The 13,845-nt window shown below is 37.7% G+C and overlaps 1 protein-coding gene across 2 annotated transcripts in view; it reads left to right on the top strand.

Annotated features, from left to right (window-relative positions):
• The first annotated feature begins 10,798 nt into the window (after positions 1 to 10,798).
• The window catches only part of nwd2 (NACHT and WD repeat domain containing 2), a 72,093-nt gene continuing 69,046 nt past the window's right edge, over positions 10,799 to 13,845 (top strand). The window contains exon 1 of one of the 2 annotated variants that reach the window (XM_084108325.1): positions 10,799 to 10,898. Coding sequence is in view for 1 of the 2 variants with exons in the window: in XM_084108324.1 (XP_083964450.1) it covers positions 11,941 to 11,955 (15 nt within the window). In the remaining variant the exon portion in view is untranslated. Of the gene's footprint in view, positions 10,899 to 11,826; positions 11,956 to 13,845 lie in introns of those variants that run through there. The other variant, XM_084108324.1, reaches the window with a different exon arrangement.

Below are 13,845 nucleotides of genomic sequence, written 5' to 3'. Positions count from 1 at the left end.
AAAAAAAAAAAAAACTCATGTCAGTCACAAACTTAGTTGTTACAGGAATTGTATAAAAACAATATGTAAAACCAACATTTAAAGAAAAAGTACAGTAATGCATGTGCAAAGAAAATTATTGTTTAAGTATGTAATTTCTGCAGCACTAGTGTCACCAAACAACAACAACAAAAAAAAAGGAAATGCTATTTTTAAAACAGATTTCTCAAACACTCCCGTCATCTGTCACGTTGGGAAATAACATAATCAGATAAACTAGCAATTGTTAAACTGACTATGTGTGCTCAAAAAAAACAACAGAAATATTTGTATAGTGTCTACACTTTACAACTTTAAGGGAAATCAATCTACAAATGATTGGAATAATAACTGAAGGGAATAGTTGACACGTGTATGTTCTGTTTTTTGTTTGTTTGTTTTTTAGTTCCTGTCTCCTTTGTTCTCATTTTCCCCGCCACTGGTTTGTTTCTATATTTGTTAATTAGTTTCCCATACCTGTTCTGTTTCTACCTTAATTACCCAGTGTCATGTTCAGTTTAGTTTTGTTCATGGACTTTGAGTGTTTTCATCTGTCACATGTTTCTTTGTTTAGTTTCCCGCCACTCATCTGTCTCCTTGGTTACCGTCATTATTAGTTCATGTGCGTCAGCTGTGTTTAGTAATTATCCTTGTTATGTTCACTACTTAAGTTGTTCCTTCTCCTGCACTCCTTGTCTGGTTTCTGTAATACCAGCACTGTGTTAATGTGAGTTTCCCTGCCTGTTTCTTGGGTGTTACTATTAAAGTGGATTTCATCTTCTGAGTCTTCAGCCTGTTCCCGAGTACACCACAGTGTTACACCCAGTTTGTTTATAGCCTATGCCCTGAGTTCTCCTTAGTTTTTTGACCTGCATCGTCAGTGTTTTATGTGGTTGTTTTCTCCAACATTCTCCTGTTTGCGTTATGGATTACAATAAAGACTGTTTTGTTTCCGACTCTGCTCATCGTGCATGTTGTACAGCCAATGTGCGACAATAGTTCACCCAAAAATGAAAATTCGGTCATCAATTATTTACCCTCATGTCGTTCCAAACCTATACAAATTTATATTTGAAACACAAATGAAAATATTTTTAGTGAATCAGAGTTTGTTTGTTTTTTCCTCCACTGAAAGTCAGAAGTTTGGCTCATCAAATATGGTCAGCGGCAGCTCAGCCATGCTTGTATGACGTGCTAAAACAAACCTCATTAGTTCTTGTCCATCAAGCAAACATGTTTGAGCTTCCATTTACCATATTTGATGTGCTCTGTGTATGTGTTTTGATCAATGTTTATAAAAGCCTAAATTAAGGCCTTGTCCACACGGACACGGGTATTTTTATAACCGTGACTTTTTTTACGCAGTTCGGCCGTTCGTCCACACGGAAACGCAATATCAGGTCACTGAAACCGAACATTTTTGAAAACCCCTGCCAGGGTGAGGATTTTCAGAAACGCCGGTTGCAGTGTTGTCGTGTAGACAGTAAAACCGGGGTTTTTGCTTCTGATTCAGGCTTCTGATTGGCCAATGTGGCTTTACGATCGCCGCCTGCTGGTGTGGCATGCTCTTGACAGCGCGTGATAGCAGAGATGGGGGACTCGAGTCACATGATTTGACTCGAGTCAGACTCGAATCGTAAATTTAAGGACTTGAGACTTGCTTGACTAAATTAAGAAAATGACTCGACTTGACTTTGACTTGAGATCCAATGACTTGAGACTTGACTTGACTTGAACTGTATGACTCGAGAATGACTTGATATACATTTATCATCGCAACATCAATTGATGAACAAAATGAAAGCAACGGAACCATTGACGCCAGTCATCAGATTCTGCGCGATTGCGTGACGCTGCACCAGTCTATGCGCTGCACAAGCCCAGAAAAAAACATACATCGCGGTGAACGCGGTTAGCGCGCTAAATGCAAAAACATCTCCCAGCATCGTTTCTTTTTAGATATAAACACTAGAAATTGACCATATTCATACAAGAAGATTTGCTGTACGCATAATAACTGGCAAGGGATATCGGACGACCATCACAACCTCGAACAGTCGAACTTCATTCACCACGTCTAAAAGTAAGCTTAGCTATGGCTTGTTTAACCTGTTTGTTATAGTTAATTTGACTATCTTTAAATCTAGAGAGAATATTGGTCAAAACAGCATGCCTCTTTATACACAATTATGTTTTCAAATGTAGCTTAATGTTGTCAATATTCCAAATATTCTCTGTTTTTGCTCTATTTCTCCAATGACAATAGTTCCGAACAAGCCACAGAAAGAGTTATGCGTATTTGTGATTCAGTGATCTAGTTGCTTAGTTCCAGAATGAATCTGCCGTTTTGAACATAAGTTGAATGAATGCTTCTATGACTCGTACATTAAGACGGTGATTTGGCGCCACCTATTGGCGGTTTTAACTTCATAATTAAAAATATATAACTTCTATAAAGGGGATGCCAGTTTGAAGAATGCCTTTGGTGGCATAGGAACTATACTTGAATTGTGAATTGTTTAATACCTTTTAATGGTCTTCTGTAATGTTTGAGGCATATTTATTTTTTCATGCTTTAATGTTGGCCTAATTTCAGTTACATTTGCATTTTAGGTTTGGAATTTTATTTATTTTTTAGATTTTTATTGTAGTAACCACTCAGCTTTATGTGGAAATGCATATATTTAAAAAAAAATGTTGCAAATAAAACCATAGTCCACTCCACAACTTCTGTAGTTTTAACTTATTTTAATATATAAATTCAGTGAAATCATCAAACGTTTGTATGACTTGACAGTGACTTGTGACCCAAGCTACGACTTGACTTGACTTGCTTGACATAAGGCAGTGACTTGACTTGACTTGACTTGACTTGCTTTTATAAAAATTGACTTGGACTTGCTTGAGACTCGAAGGTTAAGACTTGAGACTTGCTTGTGACTTGCACATGTGTGACTTACTCCCACCTCTGCGTAATAGCATGTTTTTGTGTTTTCATGTAGGCGGAGATTTCTTTTAAACCGAGCATGTGTGGACGTGATTTTTTTTTTAAACGCAGGAGGAAAAACTCTGGTTATAAAAATACCCGTGTCCGTGTGGACTAGGCCTAAATCTGTTGATAAAAAAAACAACAACAATTGTGTCTCTTCTGAAGACTGGGATTAAACCGCTCAATTTATACGGATTACTTTTAGTTTGGTAGAATGAACTTTCAATGGAGGGACAGAAATCTACTTCATGTGTGTTTTGAGAACACATCTTATGGGTTTGGAATGATGTAAGGATGAGTAAAATATAAAATTTGGGTTAACTAACACTTTAACGCTGAAAAATATAGCGCTCTACTATGTACTACTGTACACCCAAAGTGCTTTACAATCAGGGGGTCTCTCCTCAACCACCGCGACGGAAGCCACGGTACAACGGCTCACCACAGACTAGGTAGACCGGAGAGAGAGATTGATAGAGCAATTGAGTGGATGGGGATTATTTGTAAGCCATGACTGATAAGGGCCAATGAGGGAATTTGGCCAGGACACCAGGTTTACACCCCTACTCTTTTATGAGAAGTACCATGGGATTTTTAATGACCACATACTGTAGAGAGTAAGGACCGTCTCATCCGAAAGACAGTATGGATAATTCAGATGCAAATACTGTCTTTACAGAATTTATAACAGGTTTACTTTCAACTACAAGCGAGGAAAGAGAGAAAGAAACAGAGAGAGCAAGATAGATTCTCCCATGAGTCCATGTAGATTCAACCTGATCTGATTAAAAGGATGACAAAAATAGAACATCGCTCAGGCCCGCTGCTATAAGCTCAATCACTTATGTCATTAGCTTCTTTTTGCAATTTATTTTCATGCCAACAGACAATTGTCAAGAATTTGACTTAATTATTCAACCAAAATTCATAAAAAAGTGGAAGCAAATGAATGTGCTCTCCCAAACTTTGTTAATAAAACATCATTAGTTTAAAAAGATGTTTTTTGTGTAAAATAAAATAAAATAAAAAATCAATGAAATCAACATTGAACATTGAAATCAAAGTCAATGGCAACCAAAACTGTTTGGATCAAAATATAATATTTTGTGTTCTGCAGAAGAAAGAAAGCTATACAGGTTTAAAATGACGTGTAAATGCTTACATTTTCATTTTTTGGATAAACTATTCCTTTATCATAGAGACATAAATTCAGGCTCAAGCTAAAAGTCTTAAAACAAGAACTAAACCCTGATAACCCTTTATAGCCTAAATCAAATGCAGATTGGACGGAAGAGCGCAATGACTCACAAACTATAGCTACATTATTTTCATTGGCCAGGTTATCTGCCTCTAAACCTGGACGAAACTTAGTTTGAACTGTGAAATCTCACTGTTATCTCCAGTTCACTCTTTACAGCCTGTGGTAGTGAGTCAGTAATGACTTCCATAGACTGAGCTGAGGGCGTCCAATTTAAATGTCACAATGGTAAGCCAAAACAACCCACTTCTTCTGCCCATAGTCATATTTTACTCACTTGCCAATTGAGTATAATGCGTATGTGTGTGAGAGAAAGACAGAGGGAGAAGAGTGAGAAAGAGAAACGGAAAACAGTAACAGAAAAAAAAAGGTAAATAGCTGAACTCCAGAAAAAAAATATTACATTTACATCATGCCCAAAAGATATCACATTCCAAAACTCAAATCTAAGGCCTTTGTCAGCCACACACATGCTCATTTTGATAAACATAAATCACTAACAAGCTGCTTTTATAAGTTCACATAAATGTTATAGCAATAAATGTTTTCAGAACTATATATCGTTTCTGTCACACACACACACACACACAGCCATGTTTATGTGATTTGTGAGGACATTCCATAGGCGTAATGGTTTTTATACTGTACAAACTGTATATTCTATCCCCCTACACTGCCCCTATCCCTAAACCTACCCATCACAGGAAACATTCTGCATTTTTACATTAAAAAAAAAACACTGCTTAGTATGTTTTTAAAGCCATTTGAAAAATGAGGACCCCCAAAATGTCCTCATATATCACCTATTTTCCCGAGTGTCCTCATTTGCAGGAGTGTTATCATAAAAATGTCCTCAGTTGTCATGAAAACAAACTCACACACACACACACACAAACACACACACACAGTTGTGTTTTCATGTTTTATGGGGACTTTCCATAGACATAATGATTTTTATACTCTACAAACTGTATATTCTATTCCCTTACACTAACCCTATCCCTAAACCTACCCATCACAGAAAACTTTCTGCAATTTTACATTTTCAAAAAAACATCACTTAGTATGATTTATAAGCCGTTTTCCTCATGGGGACCAAAAAATGTCCCCACACGAACAAGGATTTCGGATATTGCCATCCTTATGGGGACATTTTGTCCCCATCCCCATAATGTATGGTTTACCAGGCCACACACACACACACACACACACACACACACACAAACCTAAAATAATAATAATAAAAAAGCCCATCATTCAGTATCTGTGGTTCTCTCTTGGGAAATCATTTTCTGTAGCTCATTAAGCAATGTACAATTGTAATGTAAAATTAATTTGCATATGTGGTTTTCTGAAACAAGACAGGTTAACTCACAATCATTATTCCATGAGAGAGATTCAATAAAACACTGCTTATAACGCTGTAATGAAAAAAAAAATTATAAGGATCATTTGTTTGACTTTTTTATCATCTGTTGATTTTTTTTTTAGCATGTACTTTAGTGACACGATTGAGGAGACTAAACAACCACTGTCTTCCTTTAATTAGTTTAAATAGATATTTCAAAAGGATCCCACTTGCTTAAAATCAAAGTGAGCAATGCTGTGACAGAAAGAGGGTTTAATGTCTGTAAGAAGTGCAGTGGAAATTGTTTGATATCAAGGTAGCACAAAAATGTTTTGTTGTGAACTTATTTTTTACAATTGAACAGATAAAAACTGCTGTTGTTCCAGCATCATAATCAGAAAGTTACATATACTTATTTTAATGGGTAGAGAGTATCCACCATGAATGATTTTGCCAGTTGCCATGCAGCTGAAAGTTTGCAACACGTCAACTAACTCTCATTAAAGTATTAGTAGACTAGACTACAGTAGACTGTTAGGTTAGAGTTATGGTATGTGTTAGGGTTCAGGTTTGTAGAAAAAGTTGACATATAGTTGCAAAGTTACTTATAGTCAGTAAAATGTCTGGTGGGGGGGAGCATCAAAATAAATTGTTAGCAGATATTAGCACTAGCAGACAGTCTACTAAATATTCAAATGAGAGTTAAGCCGGGTGTACACATACGATTTACACTAGTCCTTTACGACTGTTGCTTGTCAGAATGTAGAACATGATCCCCGCGCTAAGCCATGTCATACTTTATGATCTCAGTTTTCATTTATGTGAAACTGTAGGCTACGGTAAGACGAACACAAGAAGACTCGTCAAATCTTCTGACACTGCCATAATTTTGTCTGATGTAACATTTGGTTGCAACGGTCATTAATCGACTGTCAACATGTCAAACTAGCGATCAAAGACTTCAGATAGGATCAGAGGAATCTTTTAGGATTCTCAACATTTGTCTCAGATGGCCAAAACCGTGGCCAAAATCTGTGGCCAAGTGTGAACCTGGTTTTTGTTGAAATGTAGTTGCAAAGTTACTTAAAGTTAGTACAATGTCTAAAGTGGACCGTCGAAATAAAGTCTTACCTAGTATGTTTATGTGGGATGGCCTGCCAAGTGAAACCTCAAAGGCCTGTGAGTTCTGAGTATAAGAACATCCACAATTACTACAATATAAAAGGTTACTGAATGCACACACACATGCTCCTTCTCCCACTCCACACTCAATTGTCTGGAGCTGAAATCTTTCTCGCTGCACTATATGCCTTGTCATTACAATTATTGTCATGACAACACATCAGGGTGAGTCTTCTCTGCTATCAGAATGTCTATTTACTTATCAGATGGCTTTTCTCAGGAGGGAAAATAAGTGTAAAAAGCATGTAAACAACATCTGTCCAGTCAACCTGTTGGAATGCCTCAATTTTATCATTATAACTCAATTGCTGCAGAAGGTGATGCAAGCGCCTTGATTGGCGTCTCTTAATCCCAGCCGAGGACTCTTACACACTCTTTGTCCTGTCATTGCTAATAGCTAGATTAGGTCGGCACTTCCCCCTGGCGTGTAAAGGGGATCTCATTCATCATTCAGGCTTTTATCGGCATGTGAGGCACATAAAAATCGCTCAACAAAAACATTCACGATTGCAGAGTCATTGACAGGATTAGCAGGCATGCTTAGCAGGAGTGCTGGGAAATTCTGGCACGCGAAACCATTTCATTGTATGGATGGGCTATTCGGCTCTCACATGTTGGCAATGTGCTCGATGTTTCAGTACATTTGAGATTTGTAATCCATATTTAGTGCGACCAGAACCAATTGTTTCTCCATTTCAAAGTAGAATGGATGAGCATGTTTGCAGTCAATGAATTAACAGAATTGGCTGAATAGTGTTTCTGGGGAGGTTTGATTCTAACGTCACAAGTCTGTGTTTTTTGGCTAGGCATAACTATTGTCTTGTTTTACAGAGGCAGAAAATTACTCTTTTTCCATCAAAATGGTATTGGTTCTCCTGCCAGAGTCAGTGCTTGGCTAGGGAATCGACAAACCTCTCTCTCAGAACCGGGCAGCGTTTCCACTGACTTTGTTCCAGAGCCAAAGGATGTTAGCCTACTGCATAACCTGCCTACAAATAAACGTGATGCATATCGGTCTTACGAGTTTTGAGAACATATTTTAACATCCAAAGACATTTAATTGAGCATTTTTTGCCATTACGAGCTGCTTTTTTGAAATTCTGGATTTTTCTATACAGAATAACAAATGCACAGATAACATACACATACAACACAAAGTGAAATTCTGCAGTATTATAAGCACAACTAACAAAACCCCAACCAATTAAAAAACAATAAAGCAATAAAATACTCCGCAATTAAATACAATTAGAAGAGAATAATACATTAAAACACAGATAAATAATTTCAAAATAATAATAAAAAAGTGGTGTTCAGATAATAAATGCTCATTTCCCCAATACGTTTGCATAATTTAACGCTCACTTTAAAGGGTTAGTTTACCCAAAAATGAAAATTATGTCAGTAATTACTCACCCTCATGTTGTTCCAACCCCGTAAGACTTTCGTTCATCTTCAGAACACGAATTAAGATAATTTTGATGAAATCTGAGAGCTGTCTCACTCCTCCATAGGCTTCTATGTTATTGAAACTTGCCGGCCCAGAAAAGTTAGTAAAGACAATGTTTAAAATAGTCCAAGTAAAACACGGTTGTGCTCACGTCACATCTACGTCGTCAAGCTCAGTTTGAGTCTACGCAGTACGTGTGTGGTCATGTGTGTGATGCGTGTGACGTACAACACAGAAGCGCTGCGCTGTTACACTACGTGAACTCACTCAAGAGGCCCACATAGGAGAAAATGAATAGTTTAATAAAGTCATTATTATTTTTATTTTTTTTTGCGCACAAAAAGTATTCTCGTTGCTTGATAAACTTATGTTTGAGCCACTGTAGTCACTTGGATTATTTTAAACATCGAGACAGCTCTCAGATTTCATAAAAAATATCTTAATGTGTGTTCCGAAGAAGAACGAAAGTCTTATGGGGTTGGAACAACATGAGGGTGAGTAATTACTGACAGAATCTTCATTTTTGGATGAACTAACCCTTTAAATCAACCCTTAAAAACACTAAGAGTTAAATGTAATTTTTAGCAAATTTCAACATGAGTATCCATTTTTCATAGTGTACATTATAATGTTGTGATGGATAAACTCATTTGTAGCATTTAAAATATATATTTTAGTTTTTAGTGTTTTAATTGTAATCTAATTAGACAAAATATAGAATATAAAGCAGCTTTAACATGAAAAAAAGATCAGAATTTACCAGAAATGTACAAATATAAGTAAATGAAATAAACTTATGTGGAGAAACAAGATGTCTGTCCGTTGAACATGCACCACACATTTCCAGTTGTAGACAGCTTTGTAATTAAAGTGTTTTTTGTTTGTTTTTGTTTTGCATTAGACTTGCCAGGTTGAGTTGTTATAAAAACTTATTCTGGTTTCTCTTTGGAGACCAGAAGGTTATAAGCTTCTGCTCTAGCTTCAAGGTGCTGTCCGTGGTTCTGAATTATCCACAGACTCTCCATACTGCTGAATAGGACAGATTGAAGACAACACCATTAATTCTGCATAGTAATGTGTTAAAAAATAGTTCCACTTGAATCTCTCCATGTTGTGTGTCTTTCAAAATGTTTCTGTGTTTTTGCATTTTTTCCCGAAGTCCACAACAAACAAAATTACACTAATGCCTTTATACAACAGGAGACAAAGTGGCTCAATACTCCAGCATAACAAGAAAACTGCATTATGAAACACCCCCAATACTTCACAAACATTACCAGAAATTACATCAGTCTGACTCTGAATACTTCTGTCCACACATATTAGCTTTCTCAACTCAGCCGGCAAATGTATTTCATGCCAAAATCTATTCCACTCTGTTAAACTCTCTCCTAAATTGCTAAAGTGTCAATGGGTCATCCATCAATGAATGTCTTTTCAGCACAAATCCTCGGACACTTTCTCTTTGGTCACACACTTTCACCTTGACTCTCTTACAATCTCAGACTGGGGCAAAATGTTCTCACACTCAATGGATTCAGAGAGGGAGACAAAGCCTCTTTCTGGCCTGCTATGGAAGCTGTGCATGCATTTGTCTGGGGATTGAGGGTATCGATCTGTAGAGGGGTTATCTTGAGGCGAGGATGTGCTGGTGGTATAGCAGCTGCATAGGGTGCTTTTGAGCAGACAAAGGACGGGCATGGGAAAAATAAAGGAAGTTGGGCTTTGATTTATGGGTCTCATTGGCTAGTGGGTGTCTCTGGTGACAATGTCGGTATACGAGGATGAATGCACAAACATGCATGTGTGCGCACACACATATAGACATAGACATAACCCTACTTATGCTATCTCTTGCTTGTCTCTCGCTCTGTAATGCTCATTGCACATGTTTTATGTACAAATTATATCTCCATTCACAAGAAATTTGCATTTCTGCAAACAAACAAACATATTCACTCTCAAAAGCTGTAATGCATTGGTGTGGCATTCTCAAAAAAGCATTGAGTCTGATTAGATAACCATAATTCAAAAGGACCGCATTGTCCCTATAGAGTTGTTCTCTTTGCATGGCTGCTTCTGTAATGATGCATAATGATACATCCACATTATTGCAGATGTAGATTATATGGTCAGAATGAAGGCTGTTTGTGTGTGCATTTGCTCAACTTGTGCTGTTACTACAAAACCTCAAAGCAGTGTTTTCAGCATGTTTTGCAATCATTCAGTGGGATCCATATAAAAATGTTGTGTGTGTCAACACTTCACTTTCCCTAATTGCCCATGGCATGCTGGGACTGTTTAAACAAAACCCCACCACATTAGCTTCACACTGCTCGGTATGTGAGAGGTTAGGATCTTTCGCACTGCTCTGTGATCAGCACTAACCACCCAAACATGGCCAACACCACTACGAGAGGGGCTGCAAAACCGAACTGGAATCAGAAGAGGGCAGTTCCTTCCGCCTTGGAGGGATTACAGCTTTACAGGAAGAGGGAAGGAAAGAAAGGTTAAGCCACTGCTGGTTGCCAGATTCAGCACCTTTCTTTTCGCAGTGTTCATGTGCGCCTCACACAGAGGGTCTAGCCCTTTATATTAGAGCACAGTGATAAAAGGACACAGAGAGGAAACAGCACAGCAATCGTTGAGAACAGTAAGTTACTTATTTTAACTAACAATATATATTAACTAAACTAATGTTTGATTTAATAACCATGTGTTTGATGATATCCGCTTGTTCTATTTTATAGGTTTGAAGCCATATGAAATGCCTTTTTACAGATTTTGCAGAGATGGATAGATAGTTTGAATACTTTGAATGTTATGACTAACCAAGGCATTCGTGCAATTTTAAGCTTTTTCTCTGGAAGTTGCTAACATCTGCTTGCAGTCAGCAGCGGACTTGTCCAGGTTAACCTCAAGATAAATCTCTGCTCTGAGTGATATTTGAAATGTGCCAAAGAACAGAGCGCATTATATATACTGCCTAAACTGCTTGTCTTGTCTGGTTTAAGCTGGTCTTCCAGTCTGACCAGCTGAAAAGTGGTCAGAAACCCTCTAAAACCAGCCAGCAGACCTGACAAGGATGGGAGACGAGAAATGTTTCTGTCCTTTTTTTTTTAATGGTATTTTCTGTCTGTAATCTACCAGAACATGTTTGTTTTATATAAAAAAAAAATGTAGCACTTGTTATTTCTGCGCAATAGCCGAAAGAATTGCATTCTTTGGTCCATATTTGCGAAGAAAATAGGCGAGGTTTGAGCATTTCCCCGAGCGCGAGCAGCAATGCAGTCCAATCAATTACGTTTAATTCAATTCACTTAAACTTCCAGCGCGCTGCGAAAGAGAAGCATTTATTGATAATGAATTCAGAGCGCTCCTCCTCCTCCTCTCGTACTCCTGCTCGCCGCTGCGCATTAAGAGACAGCTGGCGATGAGAGGAATATCCCTCTACTCTCATCTCTGTCACCTCACTTGTGTTTTCCTCAAGCACTGCGGACAGAAAACGCTGTGCGCGGAGCTTTATAAGACACGGCACGAGGAAGATGCGGACCGCCGGGGTTTGGCCAGCGACCGTCACTCTTCTGGTCCCCTGGGACTGATTTTCGGTCAAAAATATTGAATGGGCGTTTGTATCGCCGTCTCCGCTGATTTCCGCGGATACCTGCTCGGATATTGTGTGATACGGCTTCAGGATGAAGAGGATGAACGTAAGCACTTCAAGTGTGTTACTGTGCGAGCATGCTGCCTGCATTCGGTGTGTGTTGAAGTGCGGCTGAGTTTATTTTGTTTGGCATTGGCTTTACTGTACGATCAACGCGCAACTTTATCGTCTTCGGATGCGTTTCAGGTGTAATGTTAAGGCATGAAACGCGACTAAGACAAATCTATCTTCAACTCTTAGAAACAAGGATTAAGATTCGTTGTTTGCTGAGACAGACATTAATCGATTGTTCGTTCCATTTGTGCGGAGATGCAGTTCGTGACCGGGTGCGTTTACGCGTTTTTTTTTTTTTTTTTTTTTTTTTTTTGGCTACACCATTAACACTGAAAATAACACACTGAAATTAACACTTTATAATGATAAAGTGAGAAAGTATAGGCTACATGCTCTTGTGTGCCTTCTTACAAAGGCAATTGCAGGCATTGCTCAAACATAAGTCATTTACAATTAATTAGAAATGGGAATCGATTCTGGATGCGATTCTGTTTCCTTTTAACGATTCAGTTTCCTGACGGCTCTTCCTCTTAGTATAGGCTAATAAAGAAAAATCCGATTTGTAATTGCATTCATCGGTATGTTGCATGCATTTCTATAATAAATATAGGTAATATAGGAATTACAAATAACGTTTACACAGACATTTAATTTGCCTATACTTTTAGCAAATAATTGGCCCTAACTACAGTTACTAAGTAAAATACAATTAACTAAGTAAGATACAAATGCCATTTCATTCATGCATTCATTCATTCATTCAAATGCATACAGCTAACAAAACTCATAATGTGTATCTTTAAATAAATTAAGTAGCCTACAACATTTGGGGGAATTTATTTCAACTTGACAGCGTTCTATAAACGAGCTGGAAAAAGACAAGAGCACATTGGAACGCAATCAAGCGTTTTGACGCTTTGACCATACCGTATAACGCCTACTACGGTCACAGAATTTCGATGGGTCACAGCTAGACTAAGGTGTAACACCGGCTTATTTGTTTTGTCCACGTTCACACAGCTGCAGATAAGGTTGTAAATCGTTAAGATAATGCTAAATACGTTTACTTTTACACATCCGTTCAGTGATTAACCAGTGACAACCTCATTTTAATACCAAACTGACTCCCTTTAATTTGAACAACTGACAATCAAGTGAACTTGTGCGGAACCGTGAACTTCATTCACTAGGCTACAATTTACGGGTATTTACTCATTTATTCAATAAGGTTGTTTAATAGTGTTAACTATTTACGTGTTATGGACGCCACCATCTTTTCTTTAGTCAAATACTTCTTACTATTTCTGCGATATAGCCTTTAGTAGCCTGTGCTTGCACAACATGGATTATTTAAAAGATTAAAAAATCTAGAAAATCTTACGAGCCATAGCAAATCTTTCTCATTGAATAAACGAATCCAATCTAGGATGCCAGTTCATCTGTCAAATCTAGTATGCTGTTCCGAATTCAGCCACTGTCACTATGGTTACGAAAATAGAGATTTGAAAAGACACTTGACATCAGTAATTTGTTTATACAGTCACACCCTTTAATATATGTTTGTTAATCCCAAACACTTGACTGTGTGAATGTAATTTTTTATTAATTAAAACAAAGCAGCTCATAAGACTACTGTTTTGGGAGTCTGGCCATGCTTTATATTTTTGATAAACTTAAAAGAACTGTATCGAGAGTAATTGTTACAGGAATCAGACTACACTGGTCGCTGTAAGTTTTGCGGTGTAAATTCAAATGGAACTGCTTCTGAATAGAAACTAGTGCTTGATTGTCAAGGTGCGGTCATGTTTACCACTGTTCAGCAGATTTCCACAGGCGAAAACCAGTCATTTTAATAGGAATCCACACGAAATTTCATGTGAGG

This window comes from Abramis brama (assembly GCF_963993115.1).
Source record: "Abramis brama genome assembly, chromosome: 3".
NCBI lineage: Eukaryota > Metazoa > Chordata > Actinopteri > Cypriniformes > Leuciscidae > Abramis > Abramis brama.
Note: the sequence above shows the minus strand (reverse complement) of the source record. Positions and strands in the feature narration are given on the sequence as shown.